Below are 24,805 nucleotides of genomic sequence, written 5' to 3'. Positions count from 1 at the left end.
CTTCATTAACTGCCGGAATCAATCTCAACATAAAGGAAAGTTTCTGTAAGCATGCTCTATTCCTAGGGAGATTTCAGTTTAATAGAATTTTTTGTTTATGTGGGTTTTGAATTTTATCATAAGATTTTTTCTTAATTGGTATTCAAAAGCGAATAAAATATGTGTTCCCTGGGTCTGACTTTTTAGTTGTTTTGTTATGAAATTGTTAATTGATTGCATATTGTTAATTTGATACATTTTCTTTTTTTTATGTTAGCTCCAATTTCGTGCTCTAAGAAAGTTATGGATTCATTTTTTGTAGCAAATATTAAAGTATCAATATCCAAAAGAGTTAAATTAGTTTCAATTCTTAAATTATCAGTATACAGAAGAAAGATCTATTAGTTTCAATTTAAATACTTTTGGAAAGTTAGAAATAGCTCTATTAGTTTCAATTTGTACACTTTTTGAAATTTAGAGATCTACTGAGCATCTTGAAAATTTGAAGTAGTACTTTTGCATACTCCAAACTTGAAAATTTGAAGTAGTACTTTTGCATACTCCAAACTGTGACCTATAGCTCCTTTAATAGTTTTCATCCATTTGAATTGATACAAAATAACATACTGAATCCATCATCAATCCCACTACTATGTTTATGTCAATATTCTTCCACTTTCGAATTTAACTTTGCTAACCCTGGTAAGCTTCCCCTTCAAAAAAAAATTAAATTCTCTTCAGTAAATACGATTTATCAAATGCTTAATTTGGGTTTGGAGTTGCTTTTTTCTCATGGTAAAAATTGGTGTGTCCCATCCAGAACAATTAGTGGCCATTTTGAGGTTTGTTCCAGTAACGGGTTTAAGGTTTTTTACAATGTCATATCGTGTTAGGATTTTTTAAAGTTGGTTTATTTTGAAATTAACGATTTTATGCATCATTCAGTTGGTAAAAGACATTTTCATTCTATTTGTAAGATTTAGCCAAAAGTATTTTTTAACAACTATGATATAGTTTGATTTCCATTCATAATTACTTATTTTGTTAAATTTAACCTCGAATCTGTTAGTAAATCTTTATACTTTATGTGCAAATACATATATAATATTGTATGTATAATTTTTATAATGTTGTTAAACAATTTTACTTTCATCTTTTTGTCCGTAGAGGGTGAAAACCGCGCGGTTCACAGATGCAAAACAGGGGACATCTTCTACTTCATATGGGAAGTAGAGATTAGTTCGACTGTGATTGTTTTTCTGATTTGGTTAAAATTGAAATTAGTTGGCTTGTGTCTAATTTAGTTATTTGCATTGTTTGCACATGTAGTCGTTTTCTAACTTAGTGCATCAAAATATGTCATACAATTTCCAATGCCACAGTAATGCGTGAATCACATTTCCCACAGCAACGCTCGAGCTACACTTTCTAGCTATCTATTCTAAAATTGAGGAATGATTTACTGTTCATTCAGCTACAGTTAAATTTTTCCTTCTCAATTTCACCTTATTTACAAGAAACCCATTAGATTTGGGCTGGGTTGGAATGGTAATTATTAGAACTTAGAATGGTAATTTTGTCCATAGGATATGGGACAGATTGGCCCTTGATTTCACCTTATTTATAAGAACCTCATCAGATTTGGGCTTGATTTCACCTTAGAAGGGTAATTGCTGTATCTTTAATAATTCCTGACCAAGTGAAACTTTAATCATTCATGGCAGGGTACAAATACATAGTGTAATATATACTCACTATCTCACTGTCTGAAAAAACTCACGAAGAAGATAAGGGATTAGGATTCTCTTCCCTCATCTTTCCATCGTATTTCGTTCCCTCGTTTCACATTTTTCATTTTGTCTTTCTCTTTCTATAAAAAATTAATATAAGATGTTGACGCGATTAACCGTGACTGTTCAAATAGGGAGAGGGAAGAGGAGGGAAAAAAAGAGGGGAGAATATCCTACTCCGAATATAAGGTCATCTCTAACCGAAGGGTCCAAGCCGAAAATAACCCGAAAATCGTCTCTAACCGAGGGCTAAGCCAGAGGGCTCGTGGGCCCCACAAAATCTGAATGGGCCAAATGGCCAACCGGTTGGCCATCTTCAGCCAGCTAGCCCATTTTGTTTTATTTTTTTATTTATTTTTCTTTTCCACTTGCTGCCCAGCCCAGTTTCTGCTCTCTTTTTTTTGTTCTTTCAGCCTAGTTTAGGGCTTTCAGGCCAAGGGAAATTGTCACTTTTTGGTCCCAGCCCATTTTTGTATTTTTTTTTCAACATGCCATTTTTTTGGACGTTTATTTATTTATTTTTTGAATTTCTAATTTTTTCTGCATCATTTCTCACATATTTTTCATCATTTCATATTGTCTTACCTTATTTTATTTCAATTCTTCACATTCCATACTATAACCCTTTGACCCTCTGTTGGATATGGTTTTTTATGACAGGGTTGAAACGGGCTCTTTGGCCCTTTGACTCTTGGTTGGAGATGAAGGCAAATATGATCATGTATTGTTTATTAAAATATTAATATCTTAAATGACCAGAAGGCTAAAACGAGCCCTCTAGCCAACCTTTGGTTGAAGATGACCTAAGAGCAGTATCTTCCTTTACAGCTCATTGTTTAATATTTTATTATTAGGGTAAAAGACTGTTTACTACCCTCATGTTTCGTGGTTTTCAACATTTAGTACATCAAGTTTTTTTCGTCTCAGTGTCATACCTAAAGTGTTAATTTTGGGACAGTCTCATACATCCGTTAGTCAAACTGTTAAGTCTGCTGTTAACTAATGACGTGGCGCCCATGTGGACAATGACTGGGTGCCACGTGTCATTAAAAAAATTAAATAATTAATTAAATAAAAGTACTTAAAAAAAACAAAACAAAATTAAAAAAAAACAAAACAAAACCCCTTTTTCACTTCCCCCATTCGTCTTCCTCACTGGAAAAAGGGCTGGATTCCTTCCCCCTTCGTCTTCCCCACTGGTGCGACAGTAAGCCCCTTGCCTCCCTCGCCCGCGCTAGCTTCCATCTCCACCGCTCGCTCCCCTCTCTCCTCTATTTTCTCTCCTCTCCTCTTTCCTTTTTCCTCTCTCTCTCTCTCTCAGGTTTCTCTCTCCTCTCTCTCTCGCCAGAAGGGCAAAACCCTAAAGAACCGTTTACACCCACCTGAGTAAGTTTTCTCTCTCCTTTCTCCTATCTTCTCTCTTCTCTCTCACAATCTCTCTTTCTCTATCTAAAATTTGAATATATGGGTTCTTGTACTATTAACCTGCCATTTACATTCTTGTGCATATTTGTATATTTAAAAGCTTCAAACTTTATTATGAATTTGTTATTTTTCTCCTTGTTATACCCAAATCTCATATCCCAATTTCTCATATTACGAAACCCTAATTTGTTGTATTTGATTTTGGATGGAAATTCAGATCTTGGTGTTGTTTGTTTACTTGGTTGGGAGATAGGGACCGGGAACTTGTAGAGCTTAACGGAGCCGGAGGTGAGGCAGGTGGAGTTGGGGCTGAGAGCGAGAGCCGTGACGCTGTCGCGGTGGTGGCGGAGGAGCTTGGGAAGGCTGGACAAGATAAGAGAGTCGTGGATGGCGATTGTGGGGTCGGAGGAGGAGGCCGTCACTACGTGGTAGGCCTGCTGGTTCCACGGCATCGAGCAGTACGACGGCCCCCCGCCGCTGCTCGTGGGCTTGTGGACCTCTCGGAGCTTCAAAGTTCTGATCTTCATGGCTCTGCGTGCTAATCGACGGAAACTTGGATTTGGGTTTTTATTGTATTTTTCAGATTTCTTTGTTGTTTGATTTTTTTTTTCATGGTTTAGAGGGTATTTGGGGCTGAGATTTGATTTGGGTTTTGAAAGTTTTAGCTTGATTTTTGTAGGGTTGTTGATTTTTCTGGATTTTGGAGATGAAGATTGAGATGGGTTTAGGATGAGGGGTTTGGGATGATGAAGATAAAGAAAAATCCACGTGGACCTTTTAATGACACGTGGTGCCTAGTCATTGTCCACATGGGCGCCACGTCATCAGTTAACGGTAGATTTAACAGTTTGACTAACAGATGTATGAGACTGTCCCAAAATTAACACTTTAGGTATGACTCTGAGACGAAAAAAACTTGATGTACTAAATATTGAAAACCACAAAACTTCAGGATAGTAAACAGAGTTTAACCCTTATTATTATATTGACCTAAAACATATCACATCACATACCATTTTATTATTTTAATTCATTAGACACATGGGTAGGCTGATCACATTCACCTAAAACCCTCTTTAATCCGTACACGGTACACCCACCACTGCATCATTTTGAGTAATATTGTATTATTGCAACGACAATTTACAAGAATACGCAGTACCAGATGTACACCCACTACAGGAATAAGCATTTTTGATCAAATTATTATTTTTGATAAACCCATTTAGAATCTAATCTGGTTCTGCCTGGATTCCAGGGTAAAAACCTTGAAACTTAAAGGTTGGTTTGATCTGGGTTTTCCAATTAAGTTCTGCATGAAAGTGTTGGCTGCTGCTGCTCCGCTCCCTCAACGCTCATTTTTTACACATCGCATCGTCGATCCGATCCCCGCTCCAATCCGCCAAACAGGTTCGTCCCCCCTCCCAAATCCCCTAATTCGTATTGTTTATTTCTATCCGAATTTTGATCTGGTTTTTTTTCTTTTCCATATTTCCAGTAAATCATTTGTTATTCCTCCTCATCTCTCTTGGTGCTTTCACTGAAATTTTCAGTTCTTAGATCGTATTTTGTTTCTGATTTCTGTTTGCGTTCAGTGTGATTTTGTGTGAAAGAATCAAAGATGTTGGGAATTTTAAGGCAAAAAGTGGGAGCTGGAAGCTCATCAGCTATGGTACACCCTCTACTTCTGCAATTTATGAACCTTCATTATATAAAACACTTGATTAATTTATTATTATGTGATTTACTGCCTAATCTTTGTGTTGGTTCAGATTTTGGGGCAGAAGATCCTCCCCGCCACGTCGGCAATGAGGGGTTTCGCAGCTTCGGCTAAAGAGGTAATCTGACGCCTACCATCATCTAATCTTTGGCATTTATAATCCATGCGATTGCTTAACAAAAAAATTGTGTTTTTTGCTTTTTTAGAAGATTAATTTTTGTATAAAATATAAATCTTATAAACATTCTACCCATTGTTTAGTTTAACGAATTTTGTAGTGTTAGTTCTGCACCACTCCAATTTGCCTTTGATTGGATAAATAATAGCATTGTTTAGCTAATTTGCAAATTTCCTCCTATTCCTAAGTTAGCATTTTTAGTCAAAAATTTTAGATTTTACAGATTTTTCCAGTTCAGGATGATAAAAATTTAGGGCTTTGATTTGTTGATGTGATTTCCACGTATTATGAATTGAAATAGAAATGCAAGGATATATTAGATGTGTGAGTAAATTTCCAGTCTTCATATATTTGTTTAACCCTTAACGATATGTGAATTATTGATTGATAATTTGATAATATGTATGCTATTATTGATTAAGAAAAATTAGTTTGTTAATTTGTTGGGCTTGGTTGTTTTGGCATGTTGATGTTATAAAGCTCCTCTTTATAGTTAGGTTGAAGATCAAGTTAATAGATTTTTTTTTGGTTGGTTCGGATCGGGCGATTCCGGAGGCCTGCCATCGAGGTTAGTCTGAAGTGATTCCAATCTTATTGACTTATTGCATGTTAAATTCTGCTTCAAATTTGTGATTTAATATAATTGGGCTTTAGAAAAAAAATTCATGATTTTGTCTAATCCAATTGAGTGATTAGAAAAGTTTTCATCAAATTTCTGGTTCCTGGGGGGTTCTGAATCTTGATGTTGAGAGAGCTTGGTTGCTTTAATTGCTAATGAAATTCTATATATACTAAAACCCAAACGCTGGTTACTGTTCTAGGGCAGTGTGCGGACTAAAATACCCCTCAATTCGTTTGTTAAGCCAATTTTTTGCCAACTTTTCTACAGTAAAATGACTTCCTTGCCCCTCCGAGGCCACGCGTTTATCCTCTCCGGTTTCGATTTCTTTGGGTGCTTTTCGGTTCTCTCTCTCCCCATCATCAGCTTTTCCTTATTTTGTTTGACTCCTGCTCTCCCCGTCTCCCTCCTCGCCTCACTCTTCTCTGCACCAAGCAGCTCGATTTAGGGCTTCACCATTTCTCTTCGAATCAAGGTCTCTATTTCTCTCCCTATTTTCCGAATCTAGGTTTCCTATCTGTCTGTGGAAAACCCTAGATCTCGCCACTGCCGGAGAGTCCAAGCTCGGCCCTTCGAGCTTCAATCTGCCTTGCAGATCGGCTCCTCTCGGCGCCTCCACCTAAACCCCTCTGGTAAATTTCCCAACTTTTCCCCCAATTCTTTTCTCTCTATTTCTGCGCTTTCGATAGGTTTCAGATTTTCCCTTTCTTAAGCTTATTTTTCTGAAAGGACCTTGATTTTGTGTTTAATTCGGGTTGTTGCGTCGTGAATTTTGAATTTTATGTTTAATTTGGGTCTTTACATAGTGAATTTTGAATCTTTAGCCTGATTATGCTGTAATTAATTTTAATTTTGTGGGTTCGAGTAAATTCCTCACCTTTTCTTTTCGTTCTTTAATTTTTGAGTTCGATCTGTTAAATATGTGTGATTACTGGGTTTTTCCTATCTGTTAAAGATTGAGACTTTTGTTCTACCAAATTTGAGTTGCAGCAGAAGGAAGCTAGGAGGTGCAGCAACTGGAAGTCGGATTTCACTCCTGTCATTGCAATTAGATCAGGTTCTGGCTGATTTGATCTGAGCATGCACATGTACTCTTCTTCTACTCTTTCCAATTATACACTTTCCTTTAAAAAATTTCATGTAAAACCTGAAATTTGTAGTGACTCATTGTTTACGTTAGTACGTGGGAGTAATAAGGTGGGGGAGCTACTCAGCTGAGCTAATTATGAAAGGGGAAATCAAATGGAAACAGAAGGTTTCAATTTTTGTACGTTTTTAAATAAAATGGAAATCAAACTTTTATGGGTAGGTAAATAAAAACAAAAAGTTTGATCATTTTAACTCTTTAAATGTTTAATTAAATTCCAATTGAGGAAAGTAGTTTAATTTTTTCAATTTTCAGATTGAAAATCTGAAGGTTGTCTGTAATCTTTGAATTCCGCAGGACTCCGTTTGAAGCATCACCAGGAACTAGAAAATTAAACACTTACAACACAGCTGTTAAAGACGTTAAAGTATTTCAATTTGGCTATTGGCAAATATGTTTGGTGTTTTATGGCGAGAGATGGTTGGTTTCTGCTTCTAATTATGTTAGCAGGAGGTACATGAGTGATCACTGCGACAGTTGGTGGACCTCAACAAGAGGTATTTACTCGAAGGGTGACATTTTTGTTCAGTTGCATTTAGAATTTTAGTTAGAGTAACCGTTATTTGATTAATATAGTTTGCTTAATATTGTTTGTATGAGTTGTTGGGATAAAGATTTCCCATGAATGTTGCATCATATATGCATTATTGGGCATGTTTATTGCATAATGTTGATGTACTTTTGGAGTTTCCTTTATTGATTTTATAATTATTCAAAATGTAGCATATCCAGGAGCTTATTCGTTATCTGCAATTTGGACTCTGATGGCTGGCTCTTGGTGTAGCATCATCTATTGGTCTTGGTAAGTGCGAGTTATATTCAAAATAGCATGAAAACTCACAACCTGGATACTGGAAATCATTATACAATCCATACTTGAGGGCAAGTTCTCTTTTCTTTTTTGTTTAGTGTGGATTCTCTCTCTTTTGGAGTTTCCTTTATTGATTTTATAATTAATCAAAATGTAGCATATCCAGGAGCTTATTCGTTATCTGTAATTTGGACTCTGATGGCTGGCTCTTGGTGTAGCATCATCTATTGGTCTTGGTAAGTGCGAGTTATATTCAAAATAGCATGAAAACTCACAACCTGGATACTGGAAATCATTATACAATCCATACTTGAGGGCAAGTTCTCTTTTCTTTTTTGTTTAGTGTGGATTCTCTCTCTTTTGGAGTTTCCTTTATTGATTTTATAATTAATCAAAATGTAGCATATCCAGGAGCTTATTCGTTATCTGCAATTTGGACTCTGATGGCTGGCTCTTGGTGTAGCATCATCTATTGGTCTTGGTAAGTGCGAGTTATATTCAAAATAGCATGAAAACTCACAACCTGGACACTGGAAATCATTATACAATCCATACTTGAGGGCAAGTTCTCTTTTCTTTTTTGTTTAGTGTGGATTCTCTCTCTTTTTTTTTTGTAATTTCTGGTGCTTTCAGTAACTTCAATGATAATTAGTTTTTTTTTTCCTTTTTGAGGTTTTCTTTTTTGTTTTAATTTACAATATTACTGATTTTTATGTATTTTTTGAAGGTTGTGATACACTCATAAAAAGCATACGATTTCTTCAGAAAATTGGCAATTGACTCATCAGTAAGTCTATTTTTTGAATAGGAACTATTCAAAACGATGTATGATTTATTTTTTCATAAACTATTAAATTACGTGCCTTTGTTATTTTATAAACCCTCTATAAATCCACTATGTAGCGCTATTTTTACGTTTTTTTATTATAATTGACTAATTTGTGATTGTGTTTGGTTAGGGAAATGCAGAGAGAAGACGTTCCCAGTAAGTTTAGCAGAAATACCAAAGGAAATGAGGCAATCCAAATCAATGGCATACAGAGTGTTCGGAACTCAACGAAAAATGAGAAAGGAGCTGTAGTTGATTAGAAAGAGCAACAGGTTTGATGATGGTTGCACTGAATTCCTTATGTGATGATTCAATTTTGGGTTTTAAATAATGCTCCTGTTTGAATTTTAAACTCTTGATTTTCCATTCAGTGTTTCAACAAAAATTCTCCCCAATGCTGATTTGCTTACGGCGGTGTTTAAGGTAAATTTTGCTCCCTTCCAGAATAATTTTCAATGAATTATGTCTTCTGAGTAGTATTGAAGCCGGACATTGTATCTTTGAGAAAGTTTATGTATAGTTTCTGCAAAAGTTTAGTTTGGAAGTAGTATATATCTGTATGTGGAGTTTTGCTTTTTTCCACTGTGAAATCAAACCCCTCTATCCAGTCTCTTACATTCTTGATATGCTCATCCCCCGAAATCTTCCTTTCTCATCTAAAGGCAGATCAGAGAATTCAACATTCTCAGTGGTCAAATTTTTTACCCAAGGTGGGTCTCGAGTCAATCAGCGGTATGCCTTCAGCTTTGAATGAGAGCTTTGGCATGTACTCGGGATCTAGGGGATAGTTGGTTCAACCTCTCCCGTGGTAGGTAAACTTAATTTGGAAGGAAAGCAACTCAATGCTTTTTTTTTTTTTTTGTAAGAATGCTACTAGATGAATGGCAGATTTATCATATGAGCGTCATTGAAGTTTTATCTTGAATCTGAACAAGTTTTTGTCAATTGTTATTTTCAAAGGTTGTGACAGTTTGTGCTGGCCTTGCAGAAATTTTTGTGATCATAAAATTGTCATGTGATATTACTATTGTCAATGTTATGCAAGGAATAAAGTTTGTAGAAGGTTGCTGATCTACCTATGCTGCCACCAAAATAATGTATGTAAAAAGTTGCTGATCAACGATAACAGGTAGCTTGCAATTTTTTTTTTTTAATGTATCCTATTAAATGGATTTGAGAGCTGCGATATTACTGAATTATTTTAACAATTTACATTAGTAGCTTTTACTTTTTCACATTGTTACCGAGAAGCATGAATATCATAAAAAATAAAAGAAGTTCTGAAGTGATAATCGAAGAATTTAAAAGTGCTGATTAGTGTATGTGTGCAAATACTGTAAACAGGAATACGAATCCATAATTGAATCCCTATTTTGGTTGTACATGTGTGTAGAATTTTTTACATATTTTATACGCTTTAAAAACCCGCAGCAACGCGCGGGTACTTATACTAGTTAGCTTCTAAATGTTCATCATTTGCTTGTTTATTTTCGTTCTATATTTTCTTTGAGTTCATATATATTTGGTTTTTTTTTCGTGATATATTGCCGATGCCAAAATATCATATTTACAAGGACAAAGATAGCAAGGTTTTAAATCAAATTTTTGTCCTGATTCTACTGTTGGGTTCACCATCAATAAAAGGCACATGAAATATGGTATTGATTTTAGAGCCTTTGATTTATCAGATTGTCTTCATATATCGAATGTCATCTGAATTTAGTTGTAGTTAACATGTCAAAGTTTGTTGTTGTTTAGCTTTTTCAAATGGTAGCCTTAGTATTTGCCCAGTATTTTTTGTGAATTCCAAACTTTGCTTATAATTGTAGGTACCTAAAAGCTGCCAATTGGATTTGTTCTTCAGATGATAATGGCATACCTATATAATGGTTGTTCTTTTGCTTTGATGTAGAAGTAAGAAAATTGCTTTGCCCCTTATCTATCCCGCTTCTTTCTGTCCGTGTGTTCTTTGTTCAAAGGTTGGTTGGTTGTTAAACTTGATGTTGTAGAAGAGTTAATGTCTGGTAGGCAAATGATTATGGTGTTGTTCCTATTATGCATAAGGTCGTGGTAATAATATTGTGAGATTTTGTGTCTGCATAAATCCAGTAGTGGTTTTGATAATCAGAAAGTAATCTCTCAACTTCTTTGTGATTATAGTTGCTTTGATACTGTCATAGGGACTTTTGTCATACTTACAAATTGATTTTGATATATCCCTTCGTAGGTTTAAAATTTTTGTCAAACCCAAAAGTTACCTTGCTGGGCATATTTAAAAAGTAGTTTAATTAATCAATATTACTATGGTAGTTTTAAAGTATATGTTAATTGGAATTAATCCTTTTGGTTTTATTTTTAAAACTACATATCTGTGGTAAGGAGGGATACCTATTGAAGTTTTGAATTTCCAGTACTCAGGTGCTTAAAGATTTGAATTTTTAAAGTGGTTCCACAAAACCTGCAAAGTGGTTCCACAAAAATCTTCAAAGTGGACGTTATGTTGCTTGCAGCAATAGATTGTTTAGGGTTTAGTTGAAAAAGATATACAAAAAAAACTAGGTAATGAGGCATTGAATTGGGTTTGAGAGTTTTGATATTATGAGAGAGGTAAGGAGTACATAGGGAGAGAGGGAGGTAGGTGATTTGCAGAAATGGAGGGTGAGAGAAAAACGGGAGAAAAGGGGTAGTACATTATATTTTGATTTTATAATTTTGGGGGTTTTGTGTTTAAACTTTTTTAGTACTTTTTTTTAGATATAGCCTACAAATGTTGACCCAGAGGTTGGACATAATCATTACTTCTTATTACAATTATTAAAATTAATTATATTAACTAAATTTGATTTGAATGTTTTGATGATGGTAACCACTAACAACAAAACAACGATCTCCTTAATCTAGGAGAAAGAGCCGAAAGGTGAGGAAGAAAAGAAGGGAAAGCAGGAAAGAGAGCTCTGCACATGCAAATGTCAGTGTTCATGTAAAGCAAAGGTTTCTCTTTCGTGTTGTTGTTTATCTCTGTCTAGCTCTGGTATTTTGAGGGTCTCCGAGAATACAATATACTGTGACTCGGGTCTCATAGCTTTCTTGCTATATGATATCATATAAGTAAATGCTAGAATGCTAAATTTTAACCAAGACCATACTCACAAGCAAAATACAAATACAAAAGTCCATTTTAAAATGAAGTTGTGATTTATCGAAAGATGTTCCGTAAACATAGGAATTATGGATATGTAGGCATATGTATTTTAGCATTATGTGATGAATAGGTTTATTTTTTCTTAAATTATTTTTCTTTGGGTATTGCATGTCGTGATCACCACAGTGATGTTTGATGTTCTTCTTCAAGTGCTTCTTGGGGATGTTGGAGCTGGGAAATCAAGTCTGGTGTTGTGCTTTGTAAAAGGACAATTCGTTGAATTTCAGGTTTGTTCTATATCTTTCAAAAGACGCATTTTCTTTTTTATCCATACCTTTACTTTTATAGTATGCTATGATGCACGGATACTTCTGTTTGGTCCCGCATCCCGTATCCGATACTTGATCGGATACGATACTTGCCCGATACTCTCGGATACTCGTCTGAAACGTATCCTAGTTGATGGATACGCATATCTTACATTTAGGATACACGTATCTAGCTTTTAGGATACATTTACACTTTCAAAAAAGGTAATGAGGAGGAGAAAGTTAATAGGAGGCATCTATAATTGAAAGTTGTTGAATAAAAAGAGCTTCCCTTTAATTAAAATCATGAATACGACTTTCACACTTCTTCTACTATATAAAGAGGATTATATTTTGAACTTTTCTTCTCTAACAACTCAAATGTACTTGAATTTGAATGATGAATTATGTTTTAAAATGTATATTTTTGTTGCTACATACATTTTTATTTGCCGTATCCATAGCATATCGTATCTTAATTTTTAAAGATTTTATGTATCGCCGTGTCGTGTCGTATCGTATCGCATCGCCGTATCCGTATCCATGCTTCATAGATAGTATGTTATTACAAGAATCAATTGCCACCCTTAGTTGGTGGTATTATCTTTACAACACATTCAAAGCAACAAATAAAATCGCACTTGCTATTTGTTCTGTCAATTGGACTGCTAGAGTAGAACTATAGAAATATCTGGTGAAAGCAATGAAGAAATCATTATGATTGATCTGCAAAGAAGCTCTAATAAGTTACAAGAGAGTAGCAATGTAAATTGAACTGCTTATTTTATGGATCAATTCACCTATCTCTTGCTTTTTCTTTCATTTGGAGATAATTGTGTAAATGTGTGGTTTCGTGAGTGTTACTCATATGAAACGTGTGTTGTCTGAATTGCTACATTTAAGAATGTGATTGTATTCGTGTAGCATTTTCAATTAATTTTTCTATGAATATTATTCATGGTTTGAAAACCCGCAGCAAAGCGTGGGAATTCCTGATATCGATTCTGGAAGCACGCCGAAACAAGGCCGTTTGACCGCAATTCACAAGAATTGCTCTGCCGCGACCTGAGCAGTTCAAATTCAAACAACCCCAATTAGGCTTCCACAACATCAACAACCCTTGTGTTGATATGTACTTCCACTACGCCAAGGACGCCATGTCGACCGTGGAATTCCACAAAATTCTGATGAACCAAGTGCTTCCCTCGGCCTGGTCGCACAATCTTCTAACCACCCTCAAACTCATCTGCAACTTCATAGACAGACGCGGCTTGGCTCTACTAGAACCACCCCAAAACCCTTGCCTACAATCTCGTGCCAATTTTCGGCTCCTTCGGACATATCCTAGACCTTCCTCGCATTTTCTCGCAGGTTCGACGAGGCGAAGCTCACCTGAAATTTACTGGGAGGACGAGGGAGAAGGCGGATTCAAACGGAATGGTGAAGGTTAAGGAAAAAGACACCAAGTCAAAGGCAAGCGAATTGTTGTTGAGGAGGAAGGCGATCCACACGACCAACAAGGCGGCTTAGAGATACGAGTGCGACGCTGATTATCGCTTTTTGCACGACTGTGTTTCGGATAATTTTGCCCAGTGCCTCAAGTTTGATATTGAAAAATTCATCATCACAAGGACCATGACCATCATGATGATTACTGCTTGCAGATTACCCAAGCAGCTACCTATTTGCCTACCATCGCTGATCATTGCAATGAAGGTTTTCCCGCCAGAATCATGCCTCCGAGAAGGGGATGGTAGTGTTTGTTGTATTGACCGACTGAGGAAGGAGGTTTTGTTGCCCTTGAGAAAAACTATGGCGCCATAGGGCTGGGAACCTTCCAACCGGTGGGGTTATAGAGCGAAGAACAAGCGAGAGCAACTGGCTCCAGCCAATGAGATTGATCCTGACGATGCAGCGCTGCTTCCGCTGACGATGCAGCGCTGCTTCCACATGACATATTAAGTTATATCAAGTATCCTGAGCTCGAGCAAGAAGCTAATATTAAGTGGAAGAAAATGATGGAGGTCTACTCAAAGCAGGGGAAGTTGAAGAATTGGTTAGCTGTATGTTGTCGACAACACCTTGTTGGTGAGTTTGGCTTTGGGGCTTTTGTTGCCTCAATTGAGTGACGAGCGATGGAAGGGAAATGTGGTCACCTAAAGCAAAAACCTTTAGCTGCATTCGATACAAGGCGATGATCTTAATTCGAGGGCCGAATATTATGCAGACTTTGATCAAAAGCCAGGACTGGACGGCTGATTTCAAGAAGGTGTTCGATGTGATTCTAGAAGAGGTAGTGAATGCGAATTTGAAGCCAGATAAGATGGTCAAGAAGGTGCTCGCCTTGACCACATACAAACACTTCTTGACAGGCAGCAACCTCAGCTTCTGGGGGGAGACTAAGATGTCTCCCTTTCTTCTTCTAGTTTCTGCTACTACTTTCACTTCTCCAAAGCTCTCATTCTTTCTTTGAGTTCTGATGATACTAAGAGAGAGTATATATGTAATTAATACTTTTGCAGAGAAGAGCAAAGTGAGTGACGAGAACTAAAAAAGTGGGACTGGAAAACGGTAGGCTTATAACGTTCAAATTCTAATGGTCACTTTTAGTGTAGGCAATGGAAACGAATAAAATGTGGGGCCTAGACTTGCTGCCTCAAGTGATCTGGCACTGGCACTTCCAAATGTAAAGAAAAAAGGCACAAAGACAACTAGATGAGCACCATAGCCTTAAACAGGTTGATCTTGCTTTGGAATTGTTTATTGATCCGAGGTTATTTTTCAACTGAGATTTGCTTTGGTGAGCATGAACTTCCCTACATTTTGGTTTTACTCGGGCCCCACTGTTGAGGCCACTCATGTGAGAAAGGTGACACTTGCATAGCAATTTAACCAAAGATTTTCTTCAGGTGACACTGATCGACCAACAATTCATAATCATTCATGTAAAAAAGTTGGCTTATGCAAAAACACTACCAAAGAGTCACATTAGGGTGACACCGTAATGAATCAACAATTGACAATAACTCATCTAGAGCCAACTCGTGGCTTTTGTTTATAGGCATCTACTAAGATTGCTTATGTTTTATTATACCTACTTGGGTATCAGATAGAAAAGGGTGGTGCTATTCACACCTATTTTACCTCCACCCACTCTTCTCAATTTTCGACCGTCGGATCGAATGAATTAAAAAAGACCAAAAGACAAAAATTACCAAAAAAATGTGTGAGAAATTAAAATGGGTGTGTGAATAGCACCAACTATTGAAAAAGAAACATCCATTATTTTCCTTTTGATTAAAAGTGGAGATTTACACCGCAACATACTACCACAAAATTGACATGTAAGTTTTACTCAAGGGCAAGTACATCGGTGCACAAAAGGATAAAAGGCGTGCATAAATCATTTCCCATTATTTATCACCTTCCTTCTCTAATAATGCCAGCGAGCAGTGATTGAGTGATGTTTACTGGAGAAGGCGCAAGGTCAACCACGGGGGGTGTTAGCACCACTTGTATAGCCTTCAGGCTCATAGTTGAGGCGGTCATTACTATGCTTGGATGCAGTTGATGGGGTATCATCCTTCATCAAAAAGCTACATGTTGACAATGTCGTTACATCTTTAAAATCATAATATGTCAAATAGCTCGGCTTCGTCATGATAGTGCCTATGTCAATATCTTCAGAGAGCATTGCCACCACGCGTGACATATATGGCCTCGTCATTGGTGATGCCTGTGTGCACATGAGAGCTACTCTTATCAGTCTAGTCGCTTCAGTTTCGTCAAACTCTGTCAATCTCGGATCCACCAACCCCATAATTTGGTCATTTTCATGTAGAGTCCATGTATGAAAAACATTATGCCATGGTCCAAGGAAAGGGTGAATAAGTTTTTCACAACAATGCCAAAATAAAGCTAGGGGAATGCAATTCCTACCCATTCAAGAAGATAAATCTCTTATGGATCTAAGTTATTGTCAGAGTTTGGTCTCCCGCTGGGGATCTCCAAAAGCAACGGCTCCAAAACCAAACACATCAGCCTTCTTTATCAAATGTCCACGCATTGCATACTTGGGTGCCAAATAGCCTCTGCAATGCAATAATCAAATTGTTGTACAATGTTTCTTTAGATCATGAGTGGCATTATTAACATGATTTGTGTTAAAATTTCATGCAAGTATAAATGTGTGGCTATAATATATGTATCTTGTGGAAAAATAATAAAGGATGGCTTACATTGTCCTTGCAACCCAGGTGCTGATGTGGGTTTTCTCGCCATCATAAAGCTTTGCCAATCCAAAATCTGATATTTTTGGGGGGAGTTCTGCATGAAGCAAAATATTAATGGCTTTGACATCTCGATATAGAATCCTTGGCCTTGACTCCTCATGGAGGTAAGCAAGTTCTCTTGCTGTTCCCAACAATATATTGAATCAAGTAGGCCAACCAAGGTGCAAGTTACTTGTCTCTGAAATATTAGTGAACACGTCCAATCAAAATCAAGGCTCATTTTATAGACCCAAAAAGGCATTTTCTTCTTTATTATGCAACTGGACCATCAACATCAAGGCTCAATTTATAGACCCAAAAAGGCGTTATTAAATTATCTGAATTCCCTGAACACATTCTTAATTTTTAGTGGTGGGATCTCCATCAAGTGGTGGTGGTTCATGAACATATCTATAAACATTGTGTATGAATAAGTAGGATATACATCCATCTGCTAAGGTATATTCAAATCTGGCATGCCAGTCCCTGCCCACTACCAAAAGCCAAAGCTAAATTACAATTACAATTAATTATTAAAATGTGTATTATATAAAAGGAAAGGGTCCAAAACAAGTACAAGGGTGCACAAAGGGGTAAAAAGAACATGCGAAAATCATTTCCCGATATTTATCACCTTCCTTCTCCTCTAATGCTAGCGAGCAGTGATTGAGTGACGTTTACAGAAGGTGTAGGGTCAATCCAGGGAGTGTTAGCACCATTTGCATTGCTGCCTCCCGACTAATAGTTGAGGCGAACATTACTACCCTTGGATGAAGTTGATGGGGTATCATCCTCCACCAAAAATCTACTTGTTAACGATGTTGTTACATCTTTAAAATCATAATCTGTCAAATAGCTTGGCTTCGACATGACAGTGCTTATGTCAATGTCTCCAGAGAGCATTGCAACCACACGTGACATAGATGGCCGTGCCATCGGTGATCCCTGCGTGCACAGGAGAGCTGCTCTTATCAATCTAGTTGCTTCAGTTTCATCGAACTCTATTAATCTCGGATCCATCAGCCCCAGAGTTTGGTCGTTTTCATGTAGAGTCCATACCTGAAAAACATTATGCCACTGTCAAAGGAAAGTATAAATAAGTTTTTCACAACAATGCCTAAATGAAGCTAGGCGAATGCAATTCCTACCCATTCAAGAAGATAAATCTTTTCTGGATCCAAGTTATTGTAAGAGTTTGGTCTCCCGCTGAGGATCTCTAAAACGACGACTCCAAAACCAAACACATCGGCCTTCTCTGTCAAATGTCCAAACAATGCATACTCCGGTGCCAAATAGCCTCTGCAATGCAAGATAATCAAATGGTTGCACAATGTTACTTAAGATCATTAGAGGCATTATTAACATGTGTGAAAATTTCATGCAAGTATAAATGTGTGTGGCCATAATGTATGTATCCTCTGGAAAAACAATAAAGGATGATTTACATTGTCCCTGCAACTCGGGTGCTGATGTGGGTTTTCTTGTCATCATAAAGCTTTGCCAGTCCAAAATCTGATATTTTTGGGGAAAGTTCTGCATCGAGCAAAATATTACTCGCTTTGACATCTCGATGTACAATCCTTGGCCTTGACTCCTCATGAAGGTAAGCAAGTCCTCTTGCTGTTCCCAACAATATATTGAATCGAGTAGGCCAGTCAAGGTGCAAGTTACTTGTTCCTGAAATATCAGTGAACACATCCAATCAAAAACATTTCTTAACAATTTTAGAGTGCTTGAAACTGCAGACAATGTTGTTTCTATGCAACCTAAAAGTAGATAGGTTTGTACCAAAAAGTGCCTGATCAAGGCTCTTGTTTTCAAGATACTCATAAACCAAAATGTGGTGGCTGCCTTCAATGCAGCATCCATACAATTTCACTAGATTCCGATGTTGCACAGCAGATATGGTAGCAATTTCAGATACAAATTGACTCTTCCCTTGGTGAGATGCTACTGAAAGTTGCTTCACAGCCACTACTCTACCATCAGAAAGTGTACCCTACAATGTACACAGAAACACAATTTAGTGACGTGAAGGGAAAGAAAACAGAAGCTATATGTTCTTTTCTCGCTCTCTCTCCTTTCTCTTGTCATTACTTCAAGTACATGATATTGATGTAATAAGGATTTCACCTTATAAACGGGGCCATATCCTCCCTCTCCTAGCTTATTTGAAAGATTAAAATCTTCGGTTGCAGCTCTTAATTCAGCATAACTAAAAGTATATGGCCAGGGGCCTAATCCTAGAATATCTGCACATTCACAAAACAGTATGACATAAGTTTTACTTCAGTGAAAGCCTTCTTACTTTTGTGTGTTAATGTCAGAGCAAAGAAACCTGAATTGGGTACCAGTAATGATATGGTCGTTTACCTTCATCGTCTTCTTTTTCTGTTTTTTTCCTCCTCATAAATAGAATCGCAAATATTAATAGCAAGCTCACAACTCCAACAAGAACTGCAATACCGACTATCAACCCAGCCTTGCTCTTCTTTGTAAAATCTAAGTGATAAAAGAGACGAATTCTTCAATGTCAATTAACAGCATAAAAATACATTTAAACCACTCACAGGAAATCTCTATAAGTTATCAGATACTATACCTGAAGAAGCATGGACAGCTGCTATTAGTGGGCCGTAATGACCATAATCGGGTATGCAACAAGTCCCTTTACCAGCCCAGAACAGATGAATTTCAAGATAATTCTCTGACATGCTAACATTAAATTTTCTCACAACTGCTCGGTTAACACCACCTGCCTCCTTCGATATGTCAAAGTCCTTCGTCCTGCGGGTACCCTAGCAACCAAATGAAGAGGTAGGTGATAATTCTATTCTCCTTTAAATCACTGTCTTTAGTTAATGTAGCTTAAAACATCGAAAACCTGTCCAATGAGGTGTTTACTTCAAATAAGTTAAAATTTTTATTCTATAAGCAGTCTTACCTGGATATAGATATCAAATACACGCCGTCCTAGACTTTGCCAAGTTTGCGAAGTGCGACTTTCATAAACCGTCTCTGCAAAGTGCAATGTTACAGTGTAGGGCCCATTCTCAAGGCCCAGGCCATAGTATCTCAGTGATCCTGTGGACACTCTTGAAGTCTGGAAAAGCTCCGGGGTCACGTCTGTTCCGGTGACTTGTGCATGGGTATTTACCAACGATGGGGTATTTTCCCGAGACGATGAGGGGGACGATGAGGGATATTGGTCAGAAAACAAACCGGCATTGCTGACTGCCCAATTCTCTGCACTGGTTACACTGAATGTTGCTGAGCCAAGAACTGATTCATCAGTCTCATACAATATGCCATCTCCCTTCATTTGCTGTCCACCACAGTTGATTGAGAAGCTTGCATCTGTAAAGTTTCATGTAATACGAGAATCTACCCATGATTAGCGATGAAACTTCAAATTGAAGACTCATACTAATGTTCTTCAGTCACATATTTCTAACCAGTTATGCATATTACTGAACTTATGAAAACATGCTTGCAATCTATACCCATATGTATACATAACTAGAGAAGCAATGCCTTTTCCTGTAACATGATGTTGCGTTAAAATAGTAAATGATGGGTGACATAAGAGCAGATTACATCGTGGGGTATTTCGATTGCATGGAAAATTTCTCTGGAGGCAATTCAATCCACGAAGACTGCAAACACAGAGAACAATTATTAGTTATCCAAATAGAATCATGTAGTGGAAGAGTAGTGATGGTATTGCTTGTCTAAAACGAGTAAGAGAAACTTCAACTCACGTTATGTTTGAACTGTCAAATGTGAAGTTGTTGACCACTAAGTTCCTGCATAAAATCATTAATCAATCAACATATGAAGAACTATATCTTTATCAAATGAAAATTCCATGTACAAGATCAAAACTTAGTAGGCAAGTAGCACTGTGAAAACGAATCTCAGCGATAATTTTTTGTCCGAACATATTTTGGTGATTTAAACTGTAGAATGAAGATGAAAGATAAAATGACACGTACACTTGCGATATATTGGTCACCCACTGGGGAAAGCTTCCTGATAAAAAATTGTAAGACAAATCTCTGCAAATAACAAAATAAAATCAGAGGACACAAAATGCATGAAAGTTATTAAGAGCTTGTGTAAGATAGGATTAGAATGCTTATGGTTATACACAAACACATACATGCACCGTGCATTCTATATGACTACTTTAAGAAACGAGGACTTACATGGTCTGAAGTTGATCGCTCTTTTGGTTCAGAAGAGGTCCGGAGAGACTATTGTTTCCAAGAAACCTGGCCATTTTGATTATAGTAGAAAGGCACCCAGAAAAGAAAAGGAGATGAACAAACAAAAGGGAATGTTAAAGATTTGATAACTTATGCATGATAAGGCAAGAAAAAGATAATAATAAAGACGGGGATTACAAGGATTCAAGAGAACTCAAGTTGAACAAAGAACTTGGGAGTTGGCCTGTCAAATTGTTGAAACTCAGATCCCTGCACACCAACGATAAGTTGAGAGGAGCAATCAGAATGAAAGAAGACAAATTGGTCTCGTTGGGACTCAAGCTTATATTTGCTGGTACGTACAGTGTCTCTAGACTTTGATATTCTCCAATATTAGATGGGATGGTACCAGTGATTAATGCGTTTCGTAGTTTTCTGTATTCCAAAAACATAAAATTTGATAAAAAGAAGATGGGGTAAGATATCAAATTTCAAAATGAAAAAGAAGTTAGATGAAAGTATCTGGATTGATGAGAATCTTCACTTACAATTCAGTCAAGTTTTTCAGATTTTTTATGAAATCAAGAGAGGAGCTCCCATTGTATATATCACTGATTCGCCTACATCATTATATGCAAAATAAACTGAAATCCCATCTTCGGAGAAAGAGAGAGAATTACAATTTATGAAACATTTGTACTTACAGAGAGTTCAATGAGGTCAGTTGAGAAAAGCTGGTTGGTATTGGGCCTTCGAAAGAGTTCCCTTGAAATTGCCTACAGAAACATATAAGACACTTGTGAACAAATTATCCACCTCGGGCCTGCTTTCATAAACTGCAAAAGATCAAAGGTTTCTCTACTTACAAATCAGTGAGTTGTGTCCAATTCCCTATGAAATCAGGTATCTTTCCTGAGAAAGGACTGTCCGATGCCCAGCTAAAATTCAAAAAGTGGACTTATACTAAAGCTCATCCAAGAAAAGCAATCTCAAAGTACTGGATAAACGAACAAATCTAAAATACGATTTAAGAGCCATTCTTACAAGACTTGCATGTTGGTGAGCTTGGCAAATGTTGAAGGAATTTCACCACCGAGTCCACAGCTGTCCATGTAACTGTGAAAATCATAAGGCAATTGATGAGTACCCATTTCATACGATAAAGCGCAACTTTTGCTCATTCGTAAGGAATTAACATGTAATTCAAATTTGATGATTTAACGAAGCACTTACAGTCGCTCGAGCTTGACTAAATTACCAAGTTCTGGAGGGAGTGTTCCGGAGAAATTATTTGATGCGATGCTCCTGCAAGTCATGTTGAACAGGCAAACACTTACTTGAAAGCAAATATTGAAGAGTGATAGAAGGTTCTGTATCTAATGTTTACGATACAAAATTTTATTGTATGCTCTCTAATTTTTCAGGGCTTACAGCATAGTTAGCTCCAAAAGGTTTCCAAGTTCCTTGGGGATGGACCCTGAGAATGAATTTCTGCTAATTGTCCTGAATGGAGATATCAGTTAGTGAAAGATAAGCACCATTAAACTTAATTACATTACATAACAGGAAACTAGTATTGCATTATTCAATAAAAGCATAATGATTTTTTGTAGATTACGGCATAAATAGTAGCGAAAAGGTGTAAAGAACATAACTGTAGATTATGATATTCAAAATCAAGTATACAAATTCCTATGGGTCTCATCAGAAGTATGAGTACTTAAAGAAATGTTCTCTCACTACTTACAATTCAGTCAATGCGGACATATTGCCAATGAATGCTGGTAGGGGACCGGTGAAATAATTATGATCGATATACCTACAAAAATTGAAAGGAATGTAATCGTTAACTCTTAATCTTACAACATCACCATATTTTTGTTGAAATCCCACATCGGCTAGAGAAATAAAGAAAGAAGAGTTTAAATATCCAAATCCCACTCCAACTAATGCTGAGGCATTTTTGAGATAAACCTCACACCTGACGGATTGTGCAGGTGGTAATTACCAATTTGGAGACAATATCGGTGTTGTTGGAAGTGAGTCTTTGACTCCTCTCTCTGATAATTCTACAATTTTTAATATCCAATGGATAATATGAACGAAAAACAGAGAAAGGAGTTGGAAAAAAATTCATACAAATTTGCGAGATATCTTAGATCCAAAAATTCTTCTGGAAACACCCCTCGTTTGTTAAGACCATACACACTCCTGGAAAGCAAAAAGATTGAACATTTAGAACTACATAAAATGGAGCGACACAGTCAAATTATGACATCAATATATAGGTAACAAGTGAAAAATCAGCAGTGGCACGGAAATCTTGTTCATAAAGAGAGTAGTTTAACATACAGTTTGGTGATGTGGCATGTAGCATTGTTGTCGTAAGTACAGTTGCAAACGACGGCTGCGCTGTTATCGGGGAAGTTAAATTCGGTGCCGTTGATGGCAGATCCACTGCAGGGTTCTCCACTGATATTCCACAGCCCCGGCGCTGCTTGTGTGTCCCATTGTTCAAATATTGAGTTCAACGCCCTCACTGCACTCTCAGTTAATTCAGTCATTGTGTGTATTAGGTTATATCACACCATACTTTGACTTGCGTTACCACTTACCAGACTATCTTGAATCAAATGAGAGATCAAATTAATTATTACACAGGAAAATTACCCTTAATTTGGATGTTTTGTATATGGGAAGAAAAAGGGCTTTACAAATAAGTTCTTCGAAACTTCATTTCATATAGTCGAAAAACACTTAAAAATGTCATTTTGTTGAGGGAAAAAAGCCCAGTTCCTGATCAAAAACACTTAAATGTGGCAAAGTGTGTGTGTAGGGGGTGGGTGGGGAGAGAGAGAGAACCTTCAGATGGATCAGTGGTAGCATTTTGAGCAATGGACAGCTGAAACCAGAAGCAGCCGAGGAAGCAGAGTAATAGTATCCTCATCATCAACTTCATCTTCATATCGTATGTGCAGAACTTGCTCTCCTCATGAACTTAAACGGCCAACACTTATATTCCGACTGGCTGAATCATGCATTGCATGTAAGAAGAAGAAGACCATTAGATTTTAGTCATATATTGACAACGTATACATATACAATATAAGGTAAATTACAAAAAACTATCTCAATTATAAGTCGAATCACAATCTCAGACCTCATGTTTTAAATATTGCAATATCATTCCTCATCGTATGAATTTGTTGAAATGTCAGGTCTTTATTAAATTTTCTGTCAATCTGATTGTTAAATGATGACATGATAGAAACGAGACCCACTTTTTTGCCAACTTGAATAAAAAATTAATTAATTATTAAAAAATTAATAATTTTTTATTTGACAATTAAAATTAACTTTAAAAATAAATAAATAAAAAAACCTCTCCTCCTTGTTTCGTGGAAATAGTCCCGTTCCTCCTCCCATCACTCCTTCCTCCGCTCCCCCTCTTCCTAGTCCTCCTTAAACACAGCTAATTTTCGTCCTCCTCCGGGAACAACTGATACACCGCCGATCGCAAAACGCAGGTGGGTTTCGATGGCAAACCAAAACCAGACCCCAAATAAGTGGGTTTTGATGGCAAACCAAAACCAGACCCAAATCATCTTGCTCCAACAGTCTTTACATAAAACTAATTGATTTCTTCATCATAAGTTCACTAAGATTTCGCAAAACTGAGCATTAGAAACCATCCCCTTATCATCTTCCCTCTCTTCAAATCCCATCACCGACTGGGGCTTTCGCCCCACTGCCATTTCTTCAATTTCTTCTTCTTCACCATTTTTCTAAGAAAAACCACCAAACAAAATTGCAAAGGTAGAGAGTTCCAGAAAGCCAAAACGAAGAACCCCACAAAAACAAAACCCAAAACGAAAAACACAAATACAAACCCAGAAAATTCAAGAAATTAGAGAATTCATTTTTTTTTAATTAGAGAAACTAAAATTTCAAAAATTCAAGAAGTGGCCATTTGAAAATTCGCCAAGAACTCCGGATTTTCGAAATCCTCCATAATATTAATTGAAGAATGGAAGTTCATTACAGTCCAATTTTTTTCTTTTTATTTCCCATTTTCTGGGTTACCACCACTGCTACAGATTCGCTTCCCCGATGCGTATCAACCTCTACACCTTCTCATTTCCGTCTCCGTCCGTTCGGTTCTCCATCAACCACCATTCGATTTCTCCCAACCATCATTCGAATCGATCCACTGCCGTTTCAAAGAAAACCGGACCGATTTTGATGCCGAGGAAGGTATGTGCTCGCCGACGTCGTAGCCAGATCATTTCGTTGCAACCTCCACAAGAACCACGGAGGGAGTCAAAACACCGGATCTTTCCCGTCGAACAGATTGAATATGTGCCGATCTGATATGACG

At 37.1% G+C, this 24,805-nt stretch overlaps 3 protein-coding genes across 53 annotated transcripts in view; 2 read left to right on the top strand and 1 right to left on the bottom strand.

Moving 5' to 3' along the window:
- Positions 1-11,996, top strand: part of LOC108170255 (uncharacterized) — a 91,831-nt gene extending 79,835 nt beyond the window's left edge. For both annotated transcript variants that reach the window (XR_011580734.1, XM_070821319.1), the window contains exon 11: positions 11,852-11,996. The gene's annotated coding sequence lies outside the window, so the exon portion shown is untranslated. The remainder of the gene's footprint in view (positions 1-11,851) is intronic.
- On the top strand, positions 4,363-13,182 carry LOC103413662 (uncharacterized). Of its 50 annotated transcripts, XM_070821340.1 has the most exons (14): positions 4,374-4,604; positions 4,808-4,866; positions 4,967-5,032; positions 5,590-5,660; positions 6,702-6,799; positions 7,156-7,355; positions 7,582-7,660; positions 7,836-7,905; positions 8,072-8,150; positions 8,397-8,456; positions 8,629-8,770; positions 8,870-8,921; positions 9,161-9,306; positions 9,487-9,578. In XM_070821340.1, exons 1-5 carry the CDS (start codon positions 4,511-4,513, stop codon positions 6,787-6,789), a joined length of 378 nt encoding a protein of 125 aa, XP_070677441.1. In that variant the 5' UTR covers positions 4,374-4,510; the 3' UTR covers positions 6,790-6,799; positions 7,156-7,355; positions 7,582-7,660; positions 7,836-7,905; positions 8,072-8,150; positions 8,397-8,456; positions 8,629-8,770; positions 8,870-8,921; positions 9,161-9,306; positions 9,487-9,578. The 50 variants fall into 50 exon arrangements, with proteins under 50 accessions (XP_070677451.1, XP_070677450.1, XP_070677481.1 ...); XM_070821342.1 differs by having other exon boundaries at positions 7,827-7,905; positions 8,081-8,150; positions 9,161-9,734; XM_070821336.1 differs by lacking the exon at positions 7,836-7,905 and having other exon boundaries at positions 9,544-9,578.
- A 3,547-nt stretch (positions 13,183-16,729) lies between these two features.
- On the bottom strand, positions 16,730-23,477 carry LOC103432961 (probable LRR receptor-like serine/threonine-protein kinase At1g56140). The gene is made up of 24 exons (XM_029098785.2): positions 23,290-23,477; positions 22,780-22,966; positions 22,567-22,638; positions 22,175-22,246; positions 21,859-21,930; positions 21,661-21,732; positions 21,472-21,543; positions 21,294-21,365; positions 21,132-21,203; positions 20,976-21,047; positions 20,791-20,862; positions 20,626-20,697; positions 20,428-20,493; positions 20,215-20,277; positions 19,981-20,025; positions 19,817-19,875; positions 19,164-19,576; positions 18,822-19,017; positions 18,593-18,721; positions 18,353-18,471; positions 18,008-18,218; positions 17,665-17,896; positions 17,368-17,518; positions 16,730-17,278 (listed from the first exon to the last, which is right to left on the bottom strand). The coding sequence occupies exons 1-24, from the start codon at positions 23,390-23,392 to the stop codon at positions 16,958-16,960; spliced, it is 3,015 nt and encodes a 1,004-aa protein (XP_028954618.1). The 5' UTR covers positions 23,393-23,477; the 3' UTR covers positions 16,730-16,957.
- Between the last annotated feature and the right edge of the window lie 1,328 nt (positions 23,478-24,805).

The sequence above is a fragment of the Malus domestica genome, chromosome 05 (assembly GCF_042453785.1).
Source record: "Malus domestica chromosome 05, GDT2T_hap1".
Lineage (NCBI taxonomy): Eukaryota > Viridiplantae > Streptophyta > Magnoliopsida > Rosales > Rosaceae > Malus > Malus domestica.
This window is presented reverse-complemented; position numbering and strand designations above follow the sequence as displayed.